This window comes from Octodon degus, unplaced genomic scaffold (assembly GCF_000260255.1).
Source record: "Octodon degus isolate 3935 unplaced genomic scaffold, OctDeg1.0 scaffold00067, whole genome shotgun sequence".
In the NCBI taxonomy this organism is placed as follows: domain Eukaryota; kingdom Metazoa; phylum Chordata; class Mammalia; order Rodentia; family Octodontidae; genus Octodon; species Octodon degus.
Genome location: NW_004524643.1, coordinates 9,037,586 through 9,060,543, shown reverse-complemented (window position 1 = coordinate 9,060,543; position 22,958 = coordinate 9,037,586). Strand labels below are relative to the sequence as shown.

General features: G+C 37.6%; 1 protein-coding gene across 22 annotated transcripts in view; it reads left to right on the top strand.

Moving 5' to 3' along the window:
• The window catches only part of Sox6 (SRY-box 6), a 689,373-nt gene that overhangs the window by 627,477 nt on the left and 38,938 nt on the right, over window positions 1-22,958 (top strand). For all 22 annotated transcript variants that reach the window (XM_004634909.2, XM_023719279.1, XM_023719289.1 and 19 more), the window contains one exon: window positions 15,212-15,320. In XM_004634909.2, the coding sequence (XP_004634966.1) occupies window positions 15,212-15,320 (109 nt within the window). The remainder of the gene's footprint in view (window positions 1-15,211; window positions 15,321-22,958) is intronic.

Here is a 22,958-nt window from a genome sequence, read left to right as displayed (position 1 = left end):
TGGTGTCCTGTGCTCCTGCTGCCGATGAGCGCATTCTACGTACGAGGGCTACTTCTTCAAACTGAACTGTAGCTTTCTTTGTTCTTCAGTTCACCCCCTGATAAGGAAATTTCTCAGACTGAAACATGATCTATCATTTCACAGAGCAAATAACCTGAGTAATTCTGCATAAGTAAGCTCTTATGGACGGAACAAAAATGATTTCTCTGAATCCTTCTGTCGCACTATTAAAGTGGGCTCTTGACCAGTGTTTGCTAAAGTAAAAAAGATGTATATAGATTAGTAAAAATAAGAACATTTTTGAATTTTGCTTTAAAATAGACCTAATTTTCAGGAGCTAAAGGAAATGTAAAGAAAATATTAATTTGATTTACAAAGCTTTAGCTTAAGACATTCAAGTTTTTGTTACTATGCACAGCTCCCTCCCAACAGTTTTTTCTGTTACATCTAAAAATGCTGCTTCCTAAGGTATGTGTCTTGGAATTTTCCCTTATTTGAAACAATTATACTAATTCATAATAGGGCTGTGACATTATGAGAGAAAGGTTTTATTTTTATTTTATTTTTTTAAGGTATAGAAAAGTATCATGGCTACATGTGGGAATTTTTAATTTGTATCTTATTTAGCTTAGTGTGCAATGTGACACCAGTTAATTGTATGTTACTTTGTGGTAACTACATGTTAACTCTGTTGGAAGTAATGGTAATTATACTGTAATTGATATCAGTTCTCCCACATCTTTGGAAAACCATACAATTAACACATATCACCACAGTTGGACACTGTCTTTTGTCCTTTATAATGTTGCCATATTATAATATTATTTTGAATAAGGTTCCTAAATATTTTCTTCTTCTTTTAAACTCATTTTAAAAAGTTTAATTTCAGGATGATTTTTTAAAAAGATTTTGAAATAAAAATATGGTTTTTGGTTTTTATTTTTTTACTTAATCTATAAGAGGACCTTCTACAGTTAGACAGTCCCAGGTTATATTTCATTGCAAATTTAGTTGTAAAGAGGATAATAATAAAATATGCAAAATCTTAAAATCGAAAGGTTAATTTTTTTTCTGAAGTGAGGTCCTTTAGCAGCAACCCACATTTATGTTACTTTTGTTTTCAGACAAAAGGGATATATTCTGTGCTAATGCCACCACAGTGAGTATAAAATGTGGGACATAGAAACATACTTAGTCTGAATTCTGGTTCTTTTCCTGCCTTCCCCTGTCATGTCCTTCTCCCCCTTTATGGTTTTTGCCTATAGCATGATAGAATTTCAGAAACAGCAAACAAATGCTTTTTGACCAAGTGTGACTGTTGTTTGGTAGACTTGTTTGACAAATACATTATTTTTGAATGCTTTCCTTGAGAATGTTAATAATACTCAGAACTTTATATGTCATGGCGAAGTGATTTTACTACTGCATGCTGCAATGTAGATCTCTGGGAGCAAAAAGTCAAGTACCACAGGATGCTAAGATCTCAGAGCTGAAGGAAACCATGGAGATACACGAAGTCAGCTCCCTCATCTTTTTGAAGACATAGGTAGGGCTGAGCATGGTTTGTGAGTGCAGAGAGTGGCTTTAGAGAAGGAGCAGGAGGTTAAGGCTTGTGCTGGGTGTCTTTTCTCACAGTCTCTGGGATCTCTGTGCTCACAGCTCCAAGAAGCCTTTGCAATTCCTCCTGCCACTGAAGGTTCCTGACGATCCTTGTTTTTTTTTTTTTTTAATTATAAAGATAGATGCTATTTTTGTAGTGTACATACTTCTTTAAATGATAGGAAAGCCTCTTAGGGGACATGATGTATTTATATATCTCATAAATTAAAGCAGATATGTCATGGCAATGTTTCACATTGCTCCAATTTTGATTTAATGTTTCTAAACAAAATCTTGAAAATTTCCAGTTTGCCAGCTAAAATTTATAAATGTTTATGTTTTAGAAAAAAATCATTTTATGTTGCTATAGCTTTGATATTTTTAACTTAAATAAATTTCACCTGTGTTTCCATGAATAATGTTAAATACTCTGCATTGTAAATTGAATAAATATCTGAAATAAAATGCTTAGATTTTGAAATAATAGAATTTCCAAGATGCCTTTTTGGACAAAGACATTTGCTGAGCTGGTCATTCGTTTTGTTATGATACCTTTTGTCCATATAGTAAATGTTAAAATAACAAAGTCTTATTGATAGTTTAAGTGGAGATAGAATTTTCCAGTTTTTAAATCATGTGTTCGGTTTTAATACAAGTTTTGAAGTTTTAAAATGGAACATTTTTGTGAACTTGTTACTGACACAAATAGTTAATCAGAGGATATTCAAGAACAAATCTGCATCATGCCTCTGTACACAAATAAAAAGTCAAAACCACATATAAGTAGGAGTTGGGCTGCCACACAAATGGATTTGCTTAAATCTGAATGCTTTCTAACTCGACTTGGGAGTTGCAAACTTATAAATAACCTTGCAATTGGTTCAAACCATATTAAAACCATATGATTGAGACAGAAAGCATTTGGTTGAAGGGGTTCAGTAAGCAGTATAATCCTGATGAAACTAATCTAATTCAGTGGCTCGCAGGCTAAAAGGGTCTCATATCTTCAGAGTTAATGCTACTATATCATTTATCATCTCATGGTCAGTGACAGGAGTCTAAGTGTGTGTTATAGGAGATGTACAGGATGCTGTCATTGCCAGGGTTGTGAAGACGGAACTTGCTTAGTTTGGTGTACTCTTCAAATCTTGAGGGAAACTTGTCATACATCATTTGAGAATGTTTTTGAAAGCTCCATAAAACATATCCACAAGAAGCTCTGAAGACATTAGTTCACTTTAGCAGGCCTGTGCTGCATGCTTTTGTGCTTGCAGGGAACAGTGTGAGCTGGAGAGAAAGGATCATGAGATACTTTCCTACCCCAAGGAACTCATGTTGGACTGCCTATATTAGCATCCTGAGAGGATATCTGAAGAGCTTATATGTCAGCCATTGCTGATTTAGTTTTTTACCTTAATTATGAATCTTTGGGTTTTTAAAACATTTGTCCAATACCTTGTCAATCTGCCTTTGTCTTTTGAAGACTCATTCATAGATAGATAGATAGATAGATAGATAGATAGATAGATAGGACTGTCAACACAGAAAGCCACTGCTAGGCCCTAATGACAGAAGATTCTAGAAACTTATTTTCATAATAATAGGATGTTGCTCTATTATTTGATATTTTTCTGGCCAGAGACAAGAATCTTGCATTACGTGAGGCAGAGTCTGCCATTGTATTGGCTTGCTAGAGTTGCTGAAACAAAATTCCATAGCCTGGGTGGCTTAAAGAACACATATTTTACTTCTTCACAGTTGTGGAAGCTTGAAGTACAGGATAAGGTGTCAGCAGGTTTAGTTTTTTTCTGAGGTTTCTCTTTTGACTTGAATATGGACACTATTTTCTGTATCCTTAATGTGACTTACTGATTCTCGTGTCTCCTTTTGTGACAGGTTGGATTAGGGCCCACGTTAGCAGCCTCATTTTAATTTAATAACCTTACAGAGGCCTTGTCTGTAAGTGTGGCCTCATTCTGAGATGCTAGGAGTTGGGGATTCAACTTACAAATTTTGGGAGGATACAGTTCAGCCCTTACCAAGCATCTTTGATTTCTAACTCTTGTGGAAATATTTCAAGTATCCCAAGCCCCTTGACCAACAAGTGCTTTATGTCTTGGTGAGGCTTCACCTGGATTATTTTTCCTAGGATTATTATTTCTCAGGAGGAATTAGATTGAATTTAATCAGTTGCATTTAACATTATTCTATTATCCTTTACTAAGAGTTTAGCATTTTTTTTATTAATTCAGAGTGATTTGCTAATAGCAAATTCTAAGCAATATAAAACAATGTGCTAGAAGAATGTTTTTGAGGGGGGATCAAGATTTGATTTGATTTGATTTATGTGGTACTGGGGACCTTGCACTTGTTAGACATGTGCTTAAACCGCCAAGCTATATCCCTGGCCTGGGGCTCAAGATTTTAGAAAAAGAAATTCCTTTAAAAGAACTCTTTCAAATGATAATAGGGCAGATTTCGTATATACAGCACCAGGCCCACCACGATGAGATTGTATTTATCTATCTCTCCGTCATTTGTATCTCACTACATTTTTTAAAGTCCTGAGAACTAATTTTACTTTATTTAAAAACAGAATTAAAATGAAAGGAGAGGGAAATAATTTTACCAGGACTTAGCCATTAGAGTGCTTGGTATATACAACATCATAAGAAGTATTTATGCTATAAATATAATAAGATATGGACATTGTACTTTACAGTAAGTTGATACATCATGTAAACATACATATAAGTCAATAGTTATATCTTTCTATAAACATGACGTGACAGTGGAATGAAAAAGGGAGTGATAAATTTTGCCCAGAGGCTAGTGGAAGAAAAATCAACAAAATAATTTGTCAAGAGGAAATGCTTTAATTAGGTTGGAGAGGACTAATTTTGATGCCACCAGGAAGAGAAGAGATTTCTAGGAAGATAGAATAGTATATGGAAAAACAGGGCTATGGAATGTCACTGTCAGGAAACTCCAAGAAGTTCCATTTCATTGGAAGAGAGAAAATAAACTAGAATGAGTAGGACATGGGGCTGATAAGGGGAGCAGGAGGCAAATAATAAAAGGTGGAATGGACTAAGCAGAGAAGCTTGTAATTATATGGAGAACATTTGAGGATTTAAAAGTAGACAGTTACAAGATCTACCTGCTACTTGGTTACCAGACTTGGGATCTAAATTTAGTCCTGAGTTGCTTGGCATCCAAGACAAAAAGGAATGCATCTTCATTCTATAGTCCTGTTGTTCGTGCAGGACAAGAGCTACTGGTGTTCAGATCAAGGCACTGTCTTATTAATGTTTAGCTTTGAAACACTAAATAATATCAGAACAGAGGTGAATATTTTATGAATTGCTTCATTTTTTATAAAACATTTGCTCATGTAATCTCCCACTTAATCTCAATCATTACAGCCCAGTGGCATGAGCATTTTCTGTTCCACTTTATAGAAGAATGAGTTCAGATAGATCTTATGGTAATTAAACTCCACAGTTGTGATTCTAAATTCAACCTCAGCAAAACACCTATCTAAATTCTGGTTAAGTGACACTGTTTTAGCCCTTTTTTACTGTTACTGTAAGATGGATAACAGTAGTAATTTCCTTTCAGCATTGGTGTGAGGTTAAGGAGAACACTCAATGGAAAGACTTTTGTACTGGCCGCCGATCAGTAAGAATCACTCTTTCCGATGTGTATTCCAATACACATTTGCCCTATAGGGGTCAAATAGACTTGAAAAATAGACCTTAATTGAATCATGAGTCCCTAGCACAATTTTGGTGTTAAGGATGTGTTAGAGGATAGACAAATTAATAGTTTTTGCTAACAAATGTTATTAATTTATTTTTAATATTTTTTATATTTTATTTTTAAAAATAATTTTATTGAGAAACAAATAGCAATGAGACAGTTTCAAAATGGATTAGCAGGACAGTTTCAATAATTAATACATTGCATATTGTTGTCTTACTGGTTGTTCATTGTACAAGATGGAGACAGGATATCCTGTCCACAAACACTATTAGAACAAATCCCTCTATTCATTGAATTAAGAGAATGCAGCTGTATATCTATCCTAACTATTTTGAATATACAGATACAAAATGGTCATTCATTTGTATCCCCTTTTTTGTTTAGTTTTGTCAGAGAAGGGTATTCCATTATCACTTAAATATTATAGGTGCGTGAATTCAGCAAAATATTCCAATATAGTCCAGTAGTCCATAATAGTAGTGGGTTTTACGTAAGACTGGCAATGTCAGAAGTTGTTGATTTGAGCCTTTTACAACTCAGCATATTAATATGGCTTTACTTTTTATACCTCCCTTTTATACTTTTCTGCTGGATTGTTAAGACCAAGATAAAGCAAGAGCTATACAAGAAATGTAACTTTTGTATCTGATAAGGTCTGTCAAGTACCCTCAGGATTTATCCTGTAACCCTGTACCACAGTGTGTAGATCCCTTGTCAGTCAGCCATGTGGATGAGTCACAGCCATTGCTTGACCAATCTGCTCTCTGTGAAAGCCTGAGAGAATATTTTCTCTCCATGTGACTCTCTCCTTAGGCACACTCTACATCATCAATCACTTTCCTCTGTGGCCCCATAATTGCCTTGATTAGAAAATTTAGGATACAACTGAGTTACATGATGTTACAGTTCAGGTTCTCCTATGTCCTGAGTCTTCACTGACCTTGAAAGGTCAGGGCTAAAAGTGTTGTCCTTGCAGCCCTTCTTTTTCTCTAATTTTTGGTCTGCAAGCTTAGTTTGTTAACCCTCCAGAAGAGAGGCTTATTATTATTATCCTACAACATAGGATAAACTCACTATCTGTCTGAATATCAAACATCTTAGGCATAACATTTATTATTATTTTTTTTTATTTTAGGGAAGGGTCTATAGGGTGTTCAGGGTCTCACTACTAGATCGGGCTTATAGTGATCCACCTAGAGCTGGATCTCAGCCTCTCTAGAGCTGGGATAACAGGCGCGTGCCACCATGCCCAGTCTCAATTACTGTCTCAGTGCACCCTGGGGGTGGGACCGGTACTGCAGGCCCAGGGATCGAACCCCCCAGCCCCTGCATCTACTTGCAGGTGCTTTAATCAACTGAGTTATTTGGCTGTCCTTAACAAATGTTATTTAACAATGAGGTTTAGTAGTGAACTTCATCTCTCCCAGGCAGAGCCTTTATTATCATGATTAGTGACTCTGGAACCATGAAGATGTCACTATGCAAGAAAATCCCATTGCTTCTAAAACAACTTCCTTAAAAAAGAATCTCCTTGTAAAGAGTATAAGTAGCTTTTGGGTCTGAGAAGGTCAGTGAAATCCCCTCAGGATTTATCCTGAGATCCTGTACCTCAGATTGTAGAACCTTTGTCAGTGTCATCCATGTGGATGAGTCACAGCCATTGCTTGGCCAATGTGCTCTCTGTGAAAGCCTGAAAGAGTGTTTTCTCTTCATGTGACTCTCCTTAGGCACACTCTACATCATTGTTCACTTTCCTCTTTGGCCCCATAATCTTCTTGATCAGAAAATTTGGGACACTACCGAGTTACATGATGTTACAGTACAAGTTCTCATATGTCCTGAGTCTTAACTGACCTTAGAAGGTTAGGGCCAAAATGTTGGCTTTCCTTGCAGTCCTCCTTTTTCTCTGATTTTGGTCTGCAAGCGTAGGTTGTTAACCATCCAGAAGACAAGCTTATTGTTATTATCAAACAACTTAGGCTATTAAGCTTAACCTCACTATCTGTCTGCATATCAAACATCTTAGGCATAATAATAGGTCCTGCTTTACCTTGGTCTTAACCATCCAGTAGAAAAGTATGAAGACAAAATATAGGAAGTAAAGCCATGCTGTTATGTTGAGCTGTGGGGGACTCAGGTCAGCAATTTCTGATATTGCCAGTTAAACAGAAGACCCAATGATATTATGGGCTACTGGACTCTTTTAGAATATTTTGCTGAGTTTACACACCTATAATATTCAAATAACAGAACTTCACAAAAAAAAAGGTATACAGATGAATGTCCATTTTGTATCTGGGTATTCAAAGTGGTTAGGATAGATATATAGTTACATTCTCTTAATGAATAGAATGATTTGTTCTAATGGTGTTTGTAAATAGGATCTCAAGTCCGCGTCTTGTACAGTAATTAACCACTAAGAAGAATGTATGTAGTGTGTTAATTATTGAAACTGTCCTAGCGATTTGATTTGAAACTGTCTCATTGCTGTTTATCAATAAAATTATGAAAAAAAATTTTTTAAAAATAAAGAGTATAAGTGGTTATTTTCCAGTGTAAATCCTGTATTTTTGATACTTTGTTAAATATTAAATGTATAATAAAGGACATAAAATAAAAGGTAATTAAATTATAGAATTTTTTATATCAATAAAAGAGAAACCGCATATGTGTAGAAATAATATCTACTGAGAGTCACACTATGCAAGGGATGTCCAAAGCCAGGCAGCAGGGCTGTTCATCCAGCATAACAAGTGGAGTATTAATTAACATCATCCTTGACTTTGTCCTGCTTTCAAAAAACAATACATAGCAAAAACAAAACAAACAAACAAAAAAACATAAAACTTTGTTTTGAATGTGTTCTGCTTTATGAGCCAAGCATTTATCATAGGGAATATCTTCTTTTGCCATTGCTTTACAAATACATTTAATGATACAGGCATTTACCTACAGAAAGTTCAAGTTAAAATTCATACTTAAGTTATATAATTAAACACATTGTATTGTAATTTTCTAAAATTGCTAATGTCACACTTTTATATCATATTTAAGATGTATATCTAGATTTCCTTGCTTTGTTTATTTCCTTGCTCAAAGAGATATCACCAATTCAGGGTGGAGTGTTGAGTCTTAGTATCTGCTTTACCAGTTTGGCTGCACACAGAATCCACCATATATAATCCACCACTCTGGGAGGCAGAGGCAGGATAATACAAAGTCTGGGTAACTTAGAGAGACCCTGCCTCAAAGTAAAAAATAAAAAGGGCTGGGGATGGAGATCAGTGTAAAGGCCCTGGATTCAGACCCCCTACTGAGAACAAATAAAAGTGCACAATAAACCTTCTTATTAAGTACAGTGTATATCTTTATGTATGAGAAAATTAGGTGGCTCTTATAAACTTGCAAGTATGTATGAACAATAATGCTAAATACTGTGCAAGACACACATATGTAGAGAAGGTCTAACACATAATCCCTGGTTTGTGAGGTCTTTTTGATTTTGCTGGAGAAGACTTGCTAGTTGGCATACATGAAATAAATTCCAGTACTACTGTATAACCAAGGGCTAACTATGCAGGGAAGAGTAAGAATTTTGGTATGTCAGAACATACATAGACTACAAAGGTTATATAGTTTGTGGAAGACTTCTTCCACTCCTTGTTTGTGGAAGACAAGATGCAGACATGATCTCTTGTCTAAACAATATTAATACAAACCTTTCTTCTCATAGAACTAAGAGAAAGTAGCTGTATATCTATCCTAACTTTTTATATACAATTTCTTTCATTACAAGATTTTTAAATATGAATTAGGATTGACAAGGAGAATGAGAGAAGGGAGCATTTCCTAGTAGCCATGGGAAAGGTGTGATCCTGTTATTACTGGGAAGAAAGCCTCTGTCTGCCCTGAGCAGGACATGTAGGATGAGAGGAGCATAGAAAATTGATACGAGAAGGGCAGCTTAAGAGAAGTAGCCTGGGGGACAACCCACTCAGGCCCCCCTCCATTTCCTCTCTTGGACAGGAGCTTTCTTTCCCTCAACAAATATATTCTGCTCATTTTTTTTTAACAAAGAGCGATAGACTGAAGGATGAAGTTTAGATGAGATCAAGAGAAATGGGAGCCACTGAAGGTGCTGAGCAAAGTGAGCCATGGAGCACAGAATGAGCGGACGGCAAGGAGCGCAGTGCCAAGGACGTGGCAGACCAGAAATGAGGCTGGGTCTGGGGCAAGCTGTGTGTGTGGGTTTGAAGGAAGAAGTAGTGATGGCAGAAGGGCAGCGAGCATGTAGGGCTCAGGGCAGGAGGCCCTGTGGAAGGAAATTCAGGAATCTCGGATGTCTCACTAGACAAAGCACAGCAGCGAGACAAATACTTCTGGCCAGGTAGCATTGACATAAATACCAGACTGGAAGCAGATTGGGTCAAGAGAAAGCTGCTTTTGTAGGAAATCTTTATTTTTAGTTTAGGGAAGCATTTACCTGGACTAGAGATCCACTAAAATAGAGAAGTGGAAGTGTCCAGAAAGATCAAAACTTAAGGCTGGGATAGAAAAAACTAAGACTCTATTCAGCAAGTACTCATTGAACATTGATGAAAATTTGAAGATAGACCGTATCTCAGAATGTTGGTGGTCTTAGATATTTTCTGTTCACAATGTATATGTTTTTTATTCCCCCTTAGAAAGTTCTGCTTTAGGAATACACACATATACACACACAATACATGAACACATACACAAACCTGAATGATAGGGCTGCAATAACCATCTTTCCTACAAAATTCCTTATCATTACAAATTGAAAATATCATAAAATGCTTTTAATATTTAAATGTATTTTGGGTATATAACAACAAAATTTGTATTTACTTAGAAAAGAATCATACCAGATTTTCCATATAGAAGATAGGTGCTTCTAAATCCATGATTACATGAGCATAGAATTTCTATTTACTATCTTATATATGCATAAATAGATTGTTCAGCAATTAGTTAATAACACACATTTAAGTTTATTTAAGAGAGTCAATATAAGGAGCATCCTAATTATAACATATTTTACATATGAAAATAACAGGATAATTATTTTTCACACTCTTTTAACTACCATATAGGTAATAACACTCTGCTTGTATGCAGCATGGCTGCTGTAACGACCTGATGTTCAGACATCCTTTACAAATGAGCTTTTGAGTAAAGGTTAGTAAAATGCCTTTTACATAGACCATTGGAATAAAATATACCACCTTGTCTAGATGTGACCACTTAAATAAAATATATTTGTAAAACAACAAACAAAAGGGTTTCCTTAGCATGTATCATTTTCCTCTTTAGTTTGGAGAAAAGGGATCCTTGTTGGGTGTGATATAGGCTGGTCCAATCTGGAAATCCAAAGGGAAGGTGCCCAGCTCATCATTACATTGCATGTGTCGTTTTTTAGGAGAAGGCCGTAATCAGTCATCTCGCATATGGTTTGAAAAAGGCTTGTCTCGCTAGCAAGCAAACTGTTATTTAAGTACACAATCCACTCTACTACTGAAACAGTTTTGCCAAACTTATCCAAGTATTCTCTCATGCTTAAAGATGGTATAAATATCATTTATGGCTAGCAGTTTTCTTCAGACTATATGGAATGTCTTCCTGCTGCCTGATCTAAGTGTCCCAGTTTACATTATGGCCTTTACTGCCTCCGTTTGATGGAGTGATCAGTAAAAATTTAATGACACTATAAAATAATAAAAATGTCATTAATTTACCACGGATCTTGGATGCAGTGGTTGTAAAGTTACATTAATAAACAGAATATTTTTTACAACAAAAAGCATTGTTACGTGGGAACATATAAATAACACACATAAATTTAAGAGCAATTTTACTGTTAGCACACACATTATTATGGAATAGCCAATAAGTGTGTAAAACATAGTATATAAAATTTTATTAAAATATACTGTGCACATCAAAAATTCAGCTTTTATCTAAGTGCAAAGAAAAGCCATTATTGTGTGCTTACTGTTTCATTGCTGTTCTTTCCCCAGATCACAATTTCATATTTGTTGCCAGTAAGAAGTTGATTTTTTTCCTAGATGAAAACTAACCTCTAGTCTTTTAGTTATCCCAAACCCATTCTCTCTCTCCACTGATGCAAAGATATAATTGATCAATCTTGCCATGGGGGGGAAGCTGCTAATTTCATGCAAAGTTAAAAATAATGCCTGGGAGTTGAACGGTTTGTTCAGTGACTCTGGAAATAAGGGATAATAATGCAGCAGTCTATCTGTCATCAGTGAGCCTGCCCCGTCATTGACTCTGATAATATGTGAAGATGATGGATGCTACCATCTTGTGGCTTGTAACATTTAACATTCATCAGCTCTCACTAAAGGGGGCTTTATCATTTAAATATCTTTATTTAATATGCAACATCTACCTCATACATCATAATTTCAAAGCACTTAGAGAGCCAACAGTCCTACAACACAGCCAGAGCTGACTTTAATTTTTTTCAATAACTTTTATGTTGCCTGCATGTTTGAGACTGACAATGCATAAGAAAGTGTCTGATCACACCACTTCCTGTCAAATACACATTTCACTGTCAACATGTCCACTGGGGAATTTTTCAGGTGGGGGATTAAGTAAGTATTGAGATATTTCACTTATGTTTCCAAAATATCTTCCATTTAAGCTATGTGCATTGTAAGAGCTAGTTCAAATGTGTGTGTGTGTGTGTGTGTGTGTGTGTGTGTGTGTGTGTGTAGGAAGGGTACGATTTGGACTTAAAATATTGCCACCTATGTCCTATATTTGTTGTGCATAGGGACCTACCTATTGGTATTTAATGGCCAGAAGTTTAAGTTTTTTGGGAGTGAAGCATCCTTATATTTTCCTTTGTGCCCATGTCCACATCCTGTATTTACTAGGCTCATGTTCAATCTCACTGGCTTTGCTTAGCTCAGCTGTCCAGACCTAACTTGTACACATCAGAGCCTCTTATCTTATGATTATGTGGCTGGCAAATAAATATTCTGAGCTATTCTTTGAAGAAAAGAAGGAAATCTTCTGGGAGACTAGGTGGAAATTTATATGAAAGGGCATGGCTTTACAGGGCCCTTCTTTAATCTCAAACACAGTGCTTAATATCATCAAATTTAAAATGCAACCCAATGCCCCAAACAATTTTTATTACTGATTTATTTTCTGCCTACTTAACGAGTATTTCATGGGATAGTCTTCCTTTTCTTCTACTCTGTCAAAATATTGATATTTTATAGGGAAAGTATCTTTGCAGAAGAATTTTTTTTCAATGAAGTCAGAAAAATGTATGACTTCAAAGACACTGTGAATGTGTTGTTGAATGCTCTGAACGTTTTTTGTTATGATTAAAAACAAGCTGATACTACTGAATTGCAAGTGCACTTCATTTTTAGAAAAGAAAAGATATTATCATCATGTAAGCTTTGTTGTCTTAGGATTTTACAAACCATGGCATGTAATTTTCCCTCTTCTCCTTCCTTGTCAAAATATTGATATTCTTTCAGGAACTTTATTTTTTTTTTACTGAGAATATTTTCCAGTAAAATCAAAGAGAATGAATGACTAGAAAGATACTTGAAATATGCATATTGATAGGTAGCTTGGTCTGTTGATTGTCAGAGAAAGTTGTTTTCCCCCCGTGAAAATACAGTTAAAGGTTGTTCTTCCAAGAAGATTGCAGGTGTCACATCAAAACTCCTTTTGCATTTAACATAGGGAAAGCATTCACATGCAAATAATTGAAATGTGAAGCAATATGATAAAACAAAGGTTGAATATTTTGCTTTCCCTGGTACTACTCATCTTCACTTTAATTCGTTTTCCGTCCATCAGGACAACCAAGAATGCTACTCAAAAATAGAAATCGGCTGATTAAAAACAGCTGTCCTTCCTCTGACTATGTGTGAAGCGCCCACACAGCTTGTGGTTGCTTTCTGTTGTGTCCTGTGTCTGGGTTAATTTGTTCTTGGGCAGCAGTTTTTACATAAGAAGATATTAGAGAACTTCCCTTGATTTGGTTTTCATTTCATCCTGTCTTGCATCAGTGTCGTATTTCAGAGGTTTCCCTACATATTATTATTGAAATGAGTTAGTATAACCCAGTTGGGGAAATTCATGATTAGAATTTTTGCTGCAAATCTTGCATAGAAATGGTGCTGGATTAAAGCAAGGTTTGTGCTGTGTTTTCTTCCAACATAGATTTCAACATATTCCATGATGAAGGGGAACTGGAAGACTTCCTGCACAATTTGACTGATGGGAATTAATTATAGAAATATAATGATATTCAAAAATAATCATATTAGAAAGCACAAATGTAGTGAGAATGTACAAATGAGGCACAGCCTCTATGAAGTAATTGTATGTTTGCTCTTTAAGAATATTTCCAAGTTTCTAAACATCTTATAGAAGAGAACACTCGGAGTATTTCCATCTAATGCTGAACATGCTCAGTACAGAACTAGGTCATTGAACAATAGACTGAACAGCAATCAGCACTCTACTGCTGCATAATGCATTAAGTATAACATGCAGAAACCATTCCCGGAGCTGGAAGCTGCTATTTCATGTCTGTAAATTCAAGCTGACATGACATTTAATATTGTTTCATAGTAATGAACAACAAGGTTTCATTCATTCATAAGCATAACACAAAGCCAAGTTTGAGTCTGGAGTGTAGCAAGGAGTGGGGGCCTGGGGGACACGTGCTGGGTCTCTGCAGACGAGAACACCATGTTAATGACGGTCAGTGAGCCCTCTGCTAGTGATCTGGCGAGCAGCAGCGCTCCAGTCACCGTGATGCTGCAGACTCCTGCTCTGAGAAGAGCTATGAACAAGCAAAACGTTTTGGGGTTTCCTTCCTGCCCAGCTGGGGTAGTGAGCTCTCCTGGTCCATAGCTAGCTAGGAGTAAAAGTCCATTTCAGTTTCCAGGAATTGAATTTCTAGATCCAATTCAAAAGAGCAAAGTGCGGAGCGGCTCTGCCAGGCCTGCTGAAGGGTTCCTTTCCTTCCAGGTTCTATGGTCTAAGTGCCCTCAGTACCACAATCAGACTCTGAAAAATTAAAAAAAAATTCCATCATCTAGTTTACTTGCTTTGAAAGGTTTTTGCAATCCTGGTGCATAAAGATTTTAATTTTTTTTCCAGTAAGACCAATGCAGGCTATGATCTCTGCATTGGGAACAATTCTCTCCTGTTAAGTTTAGTAGTATTATTTTAATAGAAATTGCTTTTTCACATTTCTGTGCTTTTGACTCAACCCTTTCACATTCCTTTTAGATTTCTAGATCCAATTCAAAAGAGCGAAGTGCTGAGCTGCCCTGCCAGGTCTACTGAAGCACTTCTTTCCTTCCAGGTTCTGTGGTCTAAATGCCCTCAGTGCCACAATCAGACTCTGGCAGAATCTCTCTGAAAGATTTTTAGAGGCCAAGTGGGTCAAAAAGGATGTTTACAGAGGACTGGCCAGATAGCTCAGCAGATTAAAGTGCCTGTTTAGGCAGAGTGCAGTGGCCGGGCTTTGATCCCCGGCATGTGGTGCAGGCTCTGCCCCCACCGCGCGCTGAGATGGTAATTGAGACTGGGCGTGGTAGTGCATGTAATCCCAGCAGTTGGGAAGCTGAAAACAGGAGAATCACTACAAGTCCAGTCTGTGCAGTGAGACCCTGTAGACCCTGCACTAAATACAAAAAAAAAAAAAAAGAAAGAAAGTTTATAAATCCAAATTTTGCCCATTATGCAAGATTGAAGTTGCTAGGAAAAAGTGGTTGCCTTGGAGCTAGAATAAGCCTCTGATGATTCCTTCTTCTAGGAAAGAACACGCTTCGAGAATTTGGTGCCCCAGTTATCAGGAAAGTCAAGTGAAGATGGAAAGCTGGGCCCTGGTGTCATCGACCTTACTCGGCCAGAAGATGCAGAGGGTGAGTGAACTTCCATGGCTTTTCTGCTGCTCTGTGTGCTTTTGAAAGTGTGTCTGAGTTAGATGTAGGATTGCTGGGCCCTTTCTTGGGGTCACCATCAGATTTTTTAGGCAAAGCTGAGGGAATGATCTTCAGTATCTATTATAGTTGAGAATTTTGAAAAGTAGCTAGATCACATGTTATTAAATACACAGTCATCCAGATACTTCAGGGTACCATTTGAAAATTTTAAAATAAAGGGACCTTTTACATTCCAATGAGCAATGGAATTCTGTGTTTCATTTACCTCAGTGTATTCTTGAGAGAGAGAGAGAGAGAGAGAGAGAGAGAGAGAGAGAGAGAGAGACAGACAGACAGACAGACAGACAAGCAAGCAGAAAGAGAGAGACAGACATGGATTTTTTTTTTTTTTTCAAGTTCCAAGTCAGGTGATTACTAGGTGCAATGCAGTGTGACCATTTTGGGGTTTAACTGATGGTTGGAAGTAGATTTTGTAAAAACTCACTAGTTGCTTGGGAAAGGCCTAGCTTATGCCTGGCCACTATTATTGAAGTTCACTGAAGGCCTAGCTGGAAGGAGCTGCCATTCTTCAGAAATTTTACCCACCCCACGATCAAAGCCTATCCACTTCTCTTCCTTTCTTGTTTGTTTGTCTTAGATGCACAAGCAGCATATCAGCAGAAATTGCTCCCCAGAGGCTGTGTACAATTTATGGGTTAGGTCAGCACTTCGGTAGTAATGTTGCTTGGTTATTTACTGTGTCATCACAGGGTAAAGACTGGTTTTCCTGTTAGCTCTTTCTTGGCAGAATCTGCCCCACCAGTCAGGGAAGATTAATTTGTTCTCTATAAAGTAATGTGATACTTTACCCATCTTGGGTCCCTGCTAAAGTCCTTTTTTAGGTTGAGTGGAAGAATCTTACTAGTATCCCTGTTACTAGCAGGATTTCTTCCAGAACCCTGATCCCTTGAAAACACACAAAAGCATTTCATGGCTGTATTTTAACTGGTTATTCCCAGGTATTACAGAAATCTGTGGCATGAGCACTAGGAAATGGGTAGTATCAGCCATTAGGAAGCACCTCAGAGAGTTTCCAGAAGGCTAGTTTCTCATAGAAGTAGCACAAACCAATACTTGGTGATAGTCCTGGGGACAAGGTGTTAAAATGAATTCTGATTCGTATGGTGTGTGTGTGTGGGGGGTGTTGTGGGGGGGTTACAGTTAGCAGCAGAGACACAGAGATAGAGATAGAAAGAGGTAAGTGAAAAGAAACAGAGAGGGAAGGAAGGGAGGAGGGAGGAAGAAGATAAATAGAAAGGAAGGAATACAGAATACAAAACCAGAACTGTTCTTGCTGTCTTCTTTGAAGAATACATGTACACCAAGAATGTACTGACATTTTCATAGGCACTTCGAAGTACAAGGTTTCCAAGGGTGAGAGTTGGGATCCTTTTTTCCAGGGACCCAGGAAGTTTAAAGGATAGGCCCTGGGCAGCCAGCCACCTGTCTGTGGCACAGACATGACAGCAGGCCTGAAGGCAAGGAGGTGCTTCAGATCTGGCCCATCTTAATCTTGTTGGAAGATTGGAGTAACTAAATCTTTCACCAAAAAGAATGAAATAATTTTTTTTATCATTGTGGTGTATTCATTCTCATATTTGGCTATAAACTAGGTATTATAGAGCTCTATCACATTACCTTTAACAGACTTTTCTTACTGTCATTTTCCCTGTTTCATTTTGTTTCTTAACTGTATATTAGTTAAAATCAGTTGCCTCTCAGTAATGCTGATAATCAAGTTGACAATATCATGTATGTGATGTATTAATAGTTTTAGAATTGTTATTTTAAAAGGAAAAAGTTTAGAATTTTACTGTAGGGAAATATTTTATAGAAATATTTTTGTGGGCTAGGGAGATAGCTCAGTAGAATAAGCACTATCTGGCAAGTCCTGAGTTCAATCCCTGGTACTGAAAAAAAAAAAAAAAGTATGGAATAATCCATTCAATACTCAGATTATCCAAGTTGTCTAGGTTCAAATCTATGAATACTTAGGTTGTTTATATTTAAATATCTTAATCATAGTTGTGGTCTTAAGCAAATACTTATCAAACTCTCATAAATGTGTTATTTTGAACACATATTTTCTCATTTAATCTCTAGACAGCTTCTGAAAAAGGTATTTTATGTTTTCCATTCTATAGTTGAGAAAAGTGAGGCACAGAACAATTAAATAACTTACTGAAAGTCGCATAGCTAGTAAGGCTAGAGTTGAGATTTGATACCCAGCTCAGTTTTCAACTTGCATCATTGTAGATACACCAATAAACACGTGGCATCGTCACTTACATTTCTGAGCAAACTCCTTGCGACCTTCCTCAGCGTGGCCCATTTCCTCTCCCTAAATATAGCGGGTCACACCATCTGCAGCTCTCGAGTTACTGAGTCACACACAGCAGCAGTGCCTGGTGAGTGTAACAGGAGAAGGGCTGTAGTACTGAGGAGCTTAGGGCTCGTGTGAAAACCTCCCTTCAGAAGCTTGCCCAGAGTGGCCATTGAGACCTCATGTGCTTTTGGGGGACTGAGTGCATGAATGGAGTCAGGTTACCCGGTCTCATACCCAAGGCATCACTCTGCCTCTGCAAGGACCGGTGAGATGGGGATTAGCCCTCTGCCGACTTCAGGCTGTTTCCTGGCATTTGTTCAAGTATGAGCTGATTGTGAAGCCTGCTGAGGTGACCGTTCAGACTAAAAACAGGGTAGATAACAAGTATGTATACTTTCACTACTTTATTCTTTCATATTTCCCTTAGCAGGAAAACTAACAAGGGACCAAAGAGTCACAAAAACAAAGAAACAAACAAAAAATGCATTTACTCCTTCACTAAGTCTGTGGTCCAACAAAACAGTCACCATTTCCTGCATGACAGGCCTGAGTCAGCCCCTGAACCAGACCTGAAGTGAATCATGGGAAACAAAGCAGAGATGGCCGTGGCCTCTTTGAGCTTATGGTCTAGTGAGGGAAGCTGGAAGATCAAAAGGGAAATCTGTGCGTACATGACTGTCACTGAAAAGTACAGAGCAGAACAGTGCTTTATTGTAATCTATGGAGAATTTAGAGCGAGCACTCTTGAAGGGAGCTGAGTTGACAGGTGGCTTCTGTGTTTCTAATGCAGGAGGTGCCCTCTCTCTGCCCAGTGTGGCCATCTCCAAGGTCCCTGTGATTCGTAGTGACTGTGCCATCCACCACTTGTGCCCCACCCTCCTGTAGGGCTTCAGAAAGGAATAAAGCAAGTCAGCCTGGGAGAGGAGTCTTTGCGCCTGCCAGCTTCCCAGCAACATGTCTGCGAGTGCACAAACGACAGGACGACTTACTAAGCAACTTGCAGACCTGTCTCACAGCCAGGCAGGGAGGCAGGCAGCAAAGAAAAGGTCACCAAAAGAGGCAGCTGTGCATGTGTATTAACCACTCATCAAAATCAAATGACAAAACCATAAGCAAGGAAAACAGAAATTAAAAATATAAAAGGCAAGTGCCTTCAAAATTTTATTTTTAAAGTCCAGCTGTTATTTGGCTTGAATGTGACAAGACAGCATTTCTTCTTCACCATGATATTTATAAAACTACAAATTCACTGGTGCTAGTGACTTAGGAAACATGTTTAAGGTCTGGCTATACTTTGAAGTGGTTAAAGACTTAACATGTATTGAGTACACACAATTTGTTAACTTCCACATAGGCTGTGGAAGGAAGACAGGGCTTGATTAGTTGAGTCTGTCACCATGCATTAATAATGACGAACAGCTGTTGAACTTGTTATGGATTTCCTATAGGGCAGTTTCCCTCTCTTTGTGCTGCTTAAGCAAGAGTGCAATTCTTACCCCAGTTTTCCTAACTTCAGAGTTGTATAATATCACAAAAAGGGTTTGGCCTGCATCTTGGAGATGGGGACTAAAGTCGCTCTGGTAAATGATTGGGAAGAAGTGCCTAAAGCCTTAGGGACTTCAGTTTATCTTTAAAAGAGACATATTGGATTGCATTATTTCTTAGGTTTCTTCCAAATACAAGATTGTGGTTAGGGTCTTAAAATAAGTTCCATTTAGTTAGGGGTTTTTGGAGACAATAAAAGTGGAGCAGTGTCTTAGAGGATATATTTGTGCCACTTGCTGCATCAAGATTTCATGTTCTTTGAGCTTTCGTGTTTATTGATGAAAACATCTTTCCAGCAGTATTTTCCAGTCATCTTTCATGGACAGCTCCCTACTGTGCGCCTTATTCTCCTTCTCTTCTCCAGCAACAATAGTTGTGACTCAGGATTTTAAAGTATGTTGTTTCCATCTTCTTTATTCCCCCATCTCTCTCTGAAATGGGGCTTTCTCTTTAAACATAGGGCTTCATACTGTTTTACTTGGATAAGAAAATATTCTTAAGAAACTTTTTTAAATTCTCACTTTCAGTTATTGTGTTCTAGCCTCACAGGGAGGCTATACCTCATTTTGATATGAGGAATAATGAATTATGAGCTTATCATTGAAGGATGAACTCTGAAAGTGATTATTTTTGGCAGAGCTCTGGACCCTGGATTGGAACTGGAGCAGTGTTACTGTCTGCCATGTATTAAAAACTTGCATTGATTTGTAAGGAAGTGGAATATATGCACCAAAGATACTACTGCTTAGATCTATTGTTACATATAAGATTTTTTTAGAAAGATTTTATGGATTTATACTTAATTTTCAAGTTGGACACCAGCCAAGCTGGCTTTACCTTTCTGACGTAATCTTCCTCTTCCTCTTTGCAATCTCTCCTTTGTTCCTTTTCCTTCTCTTTTGTTCCTTCCCTTCTTCCTCTTGTTCCTCCTCTTTCTCCTCCTTCTCTTCTTCCTTTTTGTGAACCTTTGAATTCCTTTGTAAGTTTTATATCTCAGGGTCACTTTATGGTTGTCAACTTAAGCTCTATGCTTATGGAAAAATAGCCCAGACTAGAATGCTTTCCCCCTCTTCAAAATGCACCACTTAATATTAAAGTTGTTTCTTTACAATCCTGCTTCTCTTTTGATCCATACTCTTGGAAATATTTGAAGCTTTTCTTATTCTCCTCACCCTTCCTGGATCCTTACTCCTCATAGAAAAAGAAGATTGATTCCATGATACATGACTCATTCAGTGCAGCAGAGGCAAACTGTAGCCTAATCTGGGATGGGATTTAAGTGCTATAACTGCTTGTACTCTGGAATGTAAAGGTCATGAGATCAAGCCCAACAGAATACAGCACTTCATGTTGCAACACTTAGATTCTCAGATTTAAAATAAAGAAGGGAGCTCATGAAGTTTACAGCCAAGAAATCCCTTCTCAGGTCCCGACAAGGGGCCATCATTTCACTTCTGTTCAAATGCCTCTCAGAGTCTGACAGGAAACTGACTTCATCCTGAAATGCTTACTCTAATTCTTATAGTTCTTTGTTAACAATTTATGTGCAGTATTTCTCTGATTCTTTGTAATTTCTATTCATTTGCTCTCATCTGACTTCCAGGCCCTGACAGAATAAACCTATCAGTTCATTATCACGCCCCTTTTACCCCTTCAGATATTTGCTTAAGGATTAAAGACTTTAAATTCTAGTGCTCCCTCCTAAGCAACTCATATTCTTTCCCTAATCTATTAGTGAGAAAGTTGAGTTAGATAGTTTGTTGTTGACAGGTTTCTTTTTTTTTTAAGTCTTTAGTTTGACTGTCATAATTGAACTGATTCTCCTTTAAGGCAACCAGAATGCAGAAAGCATCTATTAGGGACCGTGCAGTCTTCTCTGCATATACAATTATTGAAGAAAGACGCCAAAGCTGTGTGCCTTTTCCTAAGAAGATACTCAGCCTCTAAAGCATGTACCAAGAATAAAAGATGAGGAAGTATATGTATAAAAAGAAAAGAGCCAGGTAAATCAGAGGAAACATCAATGCTGTGCTGTAGGCATAAAGATCTGGCCTTCTGTGGCTGCCTGGAACAGAGTGTCCAGGCACTTTGGGGAAGCATACAGACAAAAGAATTTCTATGGAATCAGTAGGCCAGGATTGGAGGCCCAGATAAATAGAAAGGGAGGCCCAAGACGTGGCAAAGATAAGTAACAGACGCATGGGCTGGTAGATAAGCAGAGTTCAAGAAGTCTTTGCCTCTGGACTAACTCTGTTGTATGAGTATCACAAAAATGTATTTTACTGTGGATATAAACAGTTTTAGAGGATTCTGTGCACCAGTTTATATCAGCACTATATATAAAGTGCAGTGCTCTTAAACAAGCAAATAAACTTCTCTTAAAGAAATATATTTGCTGTGTCTTAAAAGCTCCCAAATAACTTTTAATGTTGGTAGAAAACAATTTCCATTGAACTCTCCAAGTGATAGATATTCCTGATGGGGCAAGAGAGTGAAATGTCAAATTTCCTGTATAACTCCATCTCCTTACACTCCATAAAGGGAACTCAACCTGCTTACTACAGTTGCTGAGTCTTGATAGCTCCATCAAAGACCCAGCCTTCCATAGTGAGAAGCCTGCCCTTGCCCAGTAGATAGTTTCTCACTGGGTTGCATTTTCCACAGAAGGACAATGACAGTGCCTACAATTACCTTCAAAAAGGATCTACTTCTCTATCTCCTGCTTAAGGAACAAATGCCTCTCTCTCCCATCACTGAAACCACACAGAGGTGCATTTCAAACTCTCTATAGCAACCTAATGACATAGGTTAATACCATTTACCATGAAAATTAGACTCAAGAACAGCTACCATCTGTTCCTAGTAGCACTATGAAGTGAGTCTTTGCTTAGTCAGCAATATGTCTGTCTGCGTCACAGAAACCAACACGTTAGGATAAGCCCTGGCTGACAGAAGTCTATCTGCTGTGTTTCGGTTATGTAGCTCTTGAAATGTCAACTTAATCCAGGTCTCCATCCCAGAATCCTCCTGTATTGGCAACAAATGCCACTTGACTTTCCAAATGCAGAATTCAGCCTAAAACCTTAGGTTGGTTTGATATAAAGAACATCAAGGAATTCTGAGTGCTCTTTAAATTATTTATGGTGAAGGCCACAGTTGGTATTGAGCCTAATCTTTTTTGCCTCCTACATCTGTCCCTTCAAGTTCTAAAAACTGTTTCTAACTTGTCCCGAAGACCTGTACCTACCTAGCCCACCCCTATTCTTGTTAATGACATCCTATCTTGTTTGTCATTTAGCTAAGATCGTAAATTTGACCATCTCCTTCAGATTCTTTTTCTAATTTTATTCTCTTATATTATTGTCTGCTATTTTTACACTTTTTAAAGTTGATTCTCTGGGAAATGAATCTTCACCATGAGGAATTGTCTTTCCAACCAGGATGTGTCCCTAAATAACACCTCACAACCTTTGGTTTTACCCGGATGTCCAATTAGTCTTTGATTTGCTGATTGTCACCCATGTACATAATACTGTGATGAGCATGGGAAAAAGACATTTTTTAAACAATTAGACTGTATTGTATTCTTCAGGAGTTAGTAACATAGTTAGAGCTAAAAGATGAACACAAAGAGGAGAGAGATGTTTTGTCCATCCTAGAGCTTCCTGTGTACTTTATTGTCTCTGTGTCTTCTTAGATATGTCCTT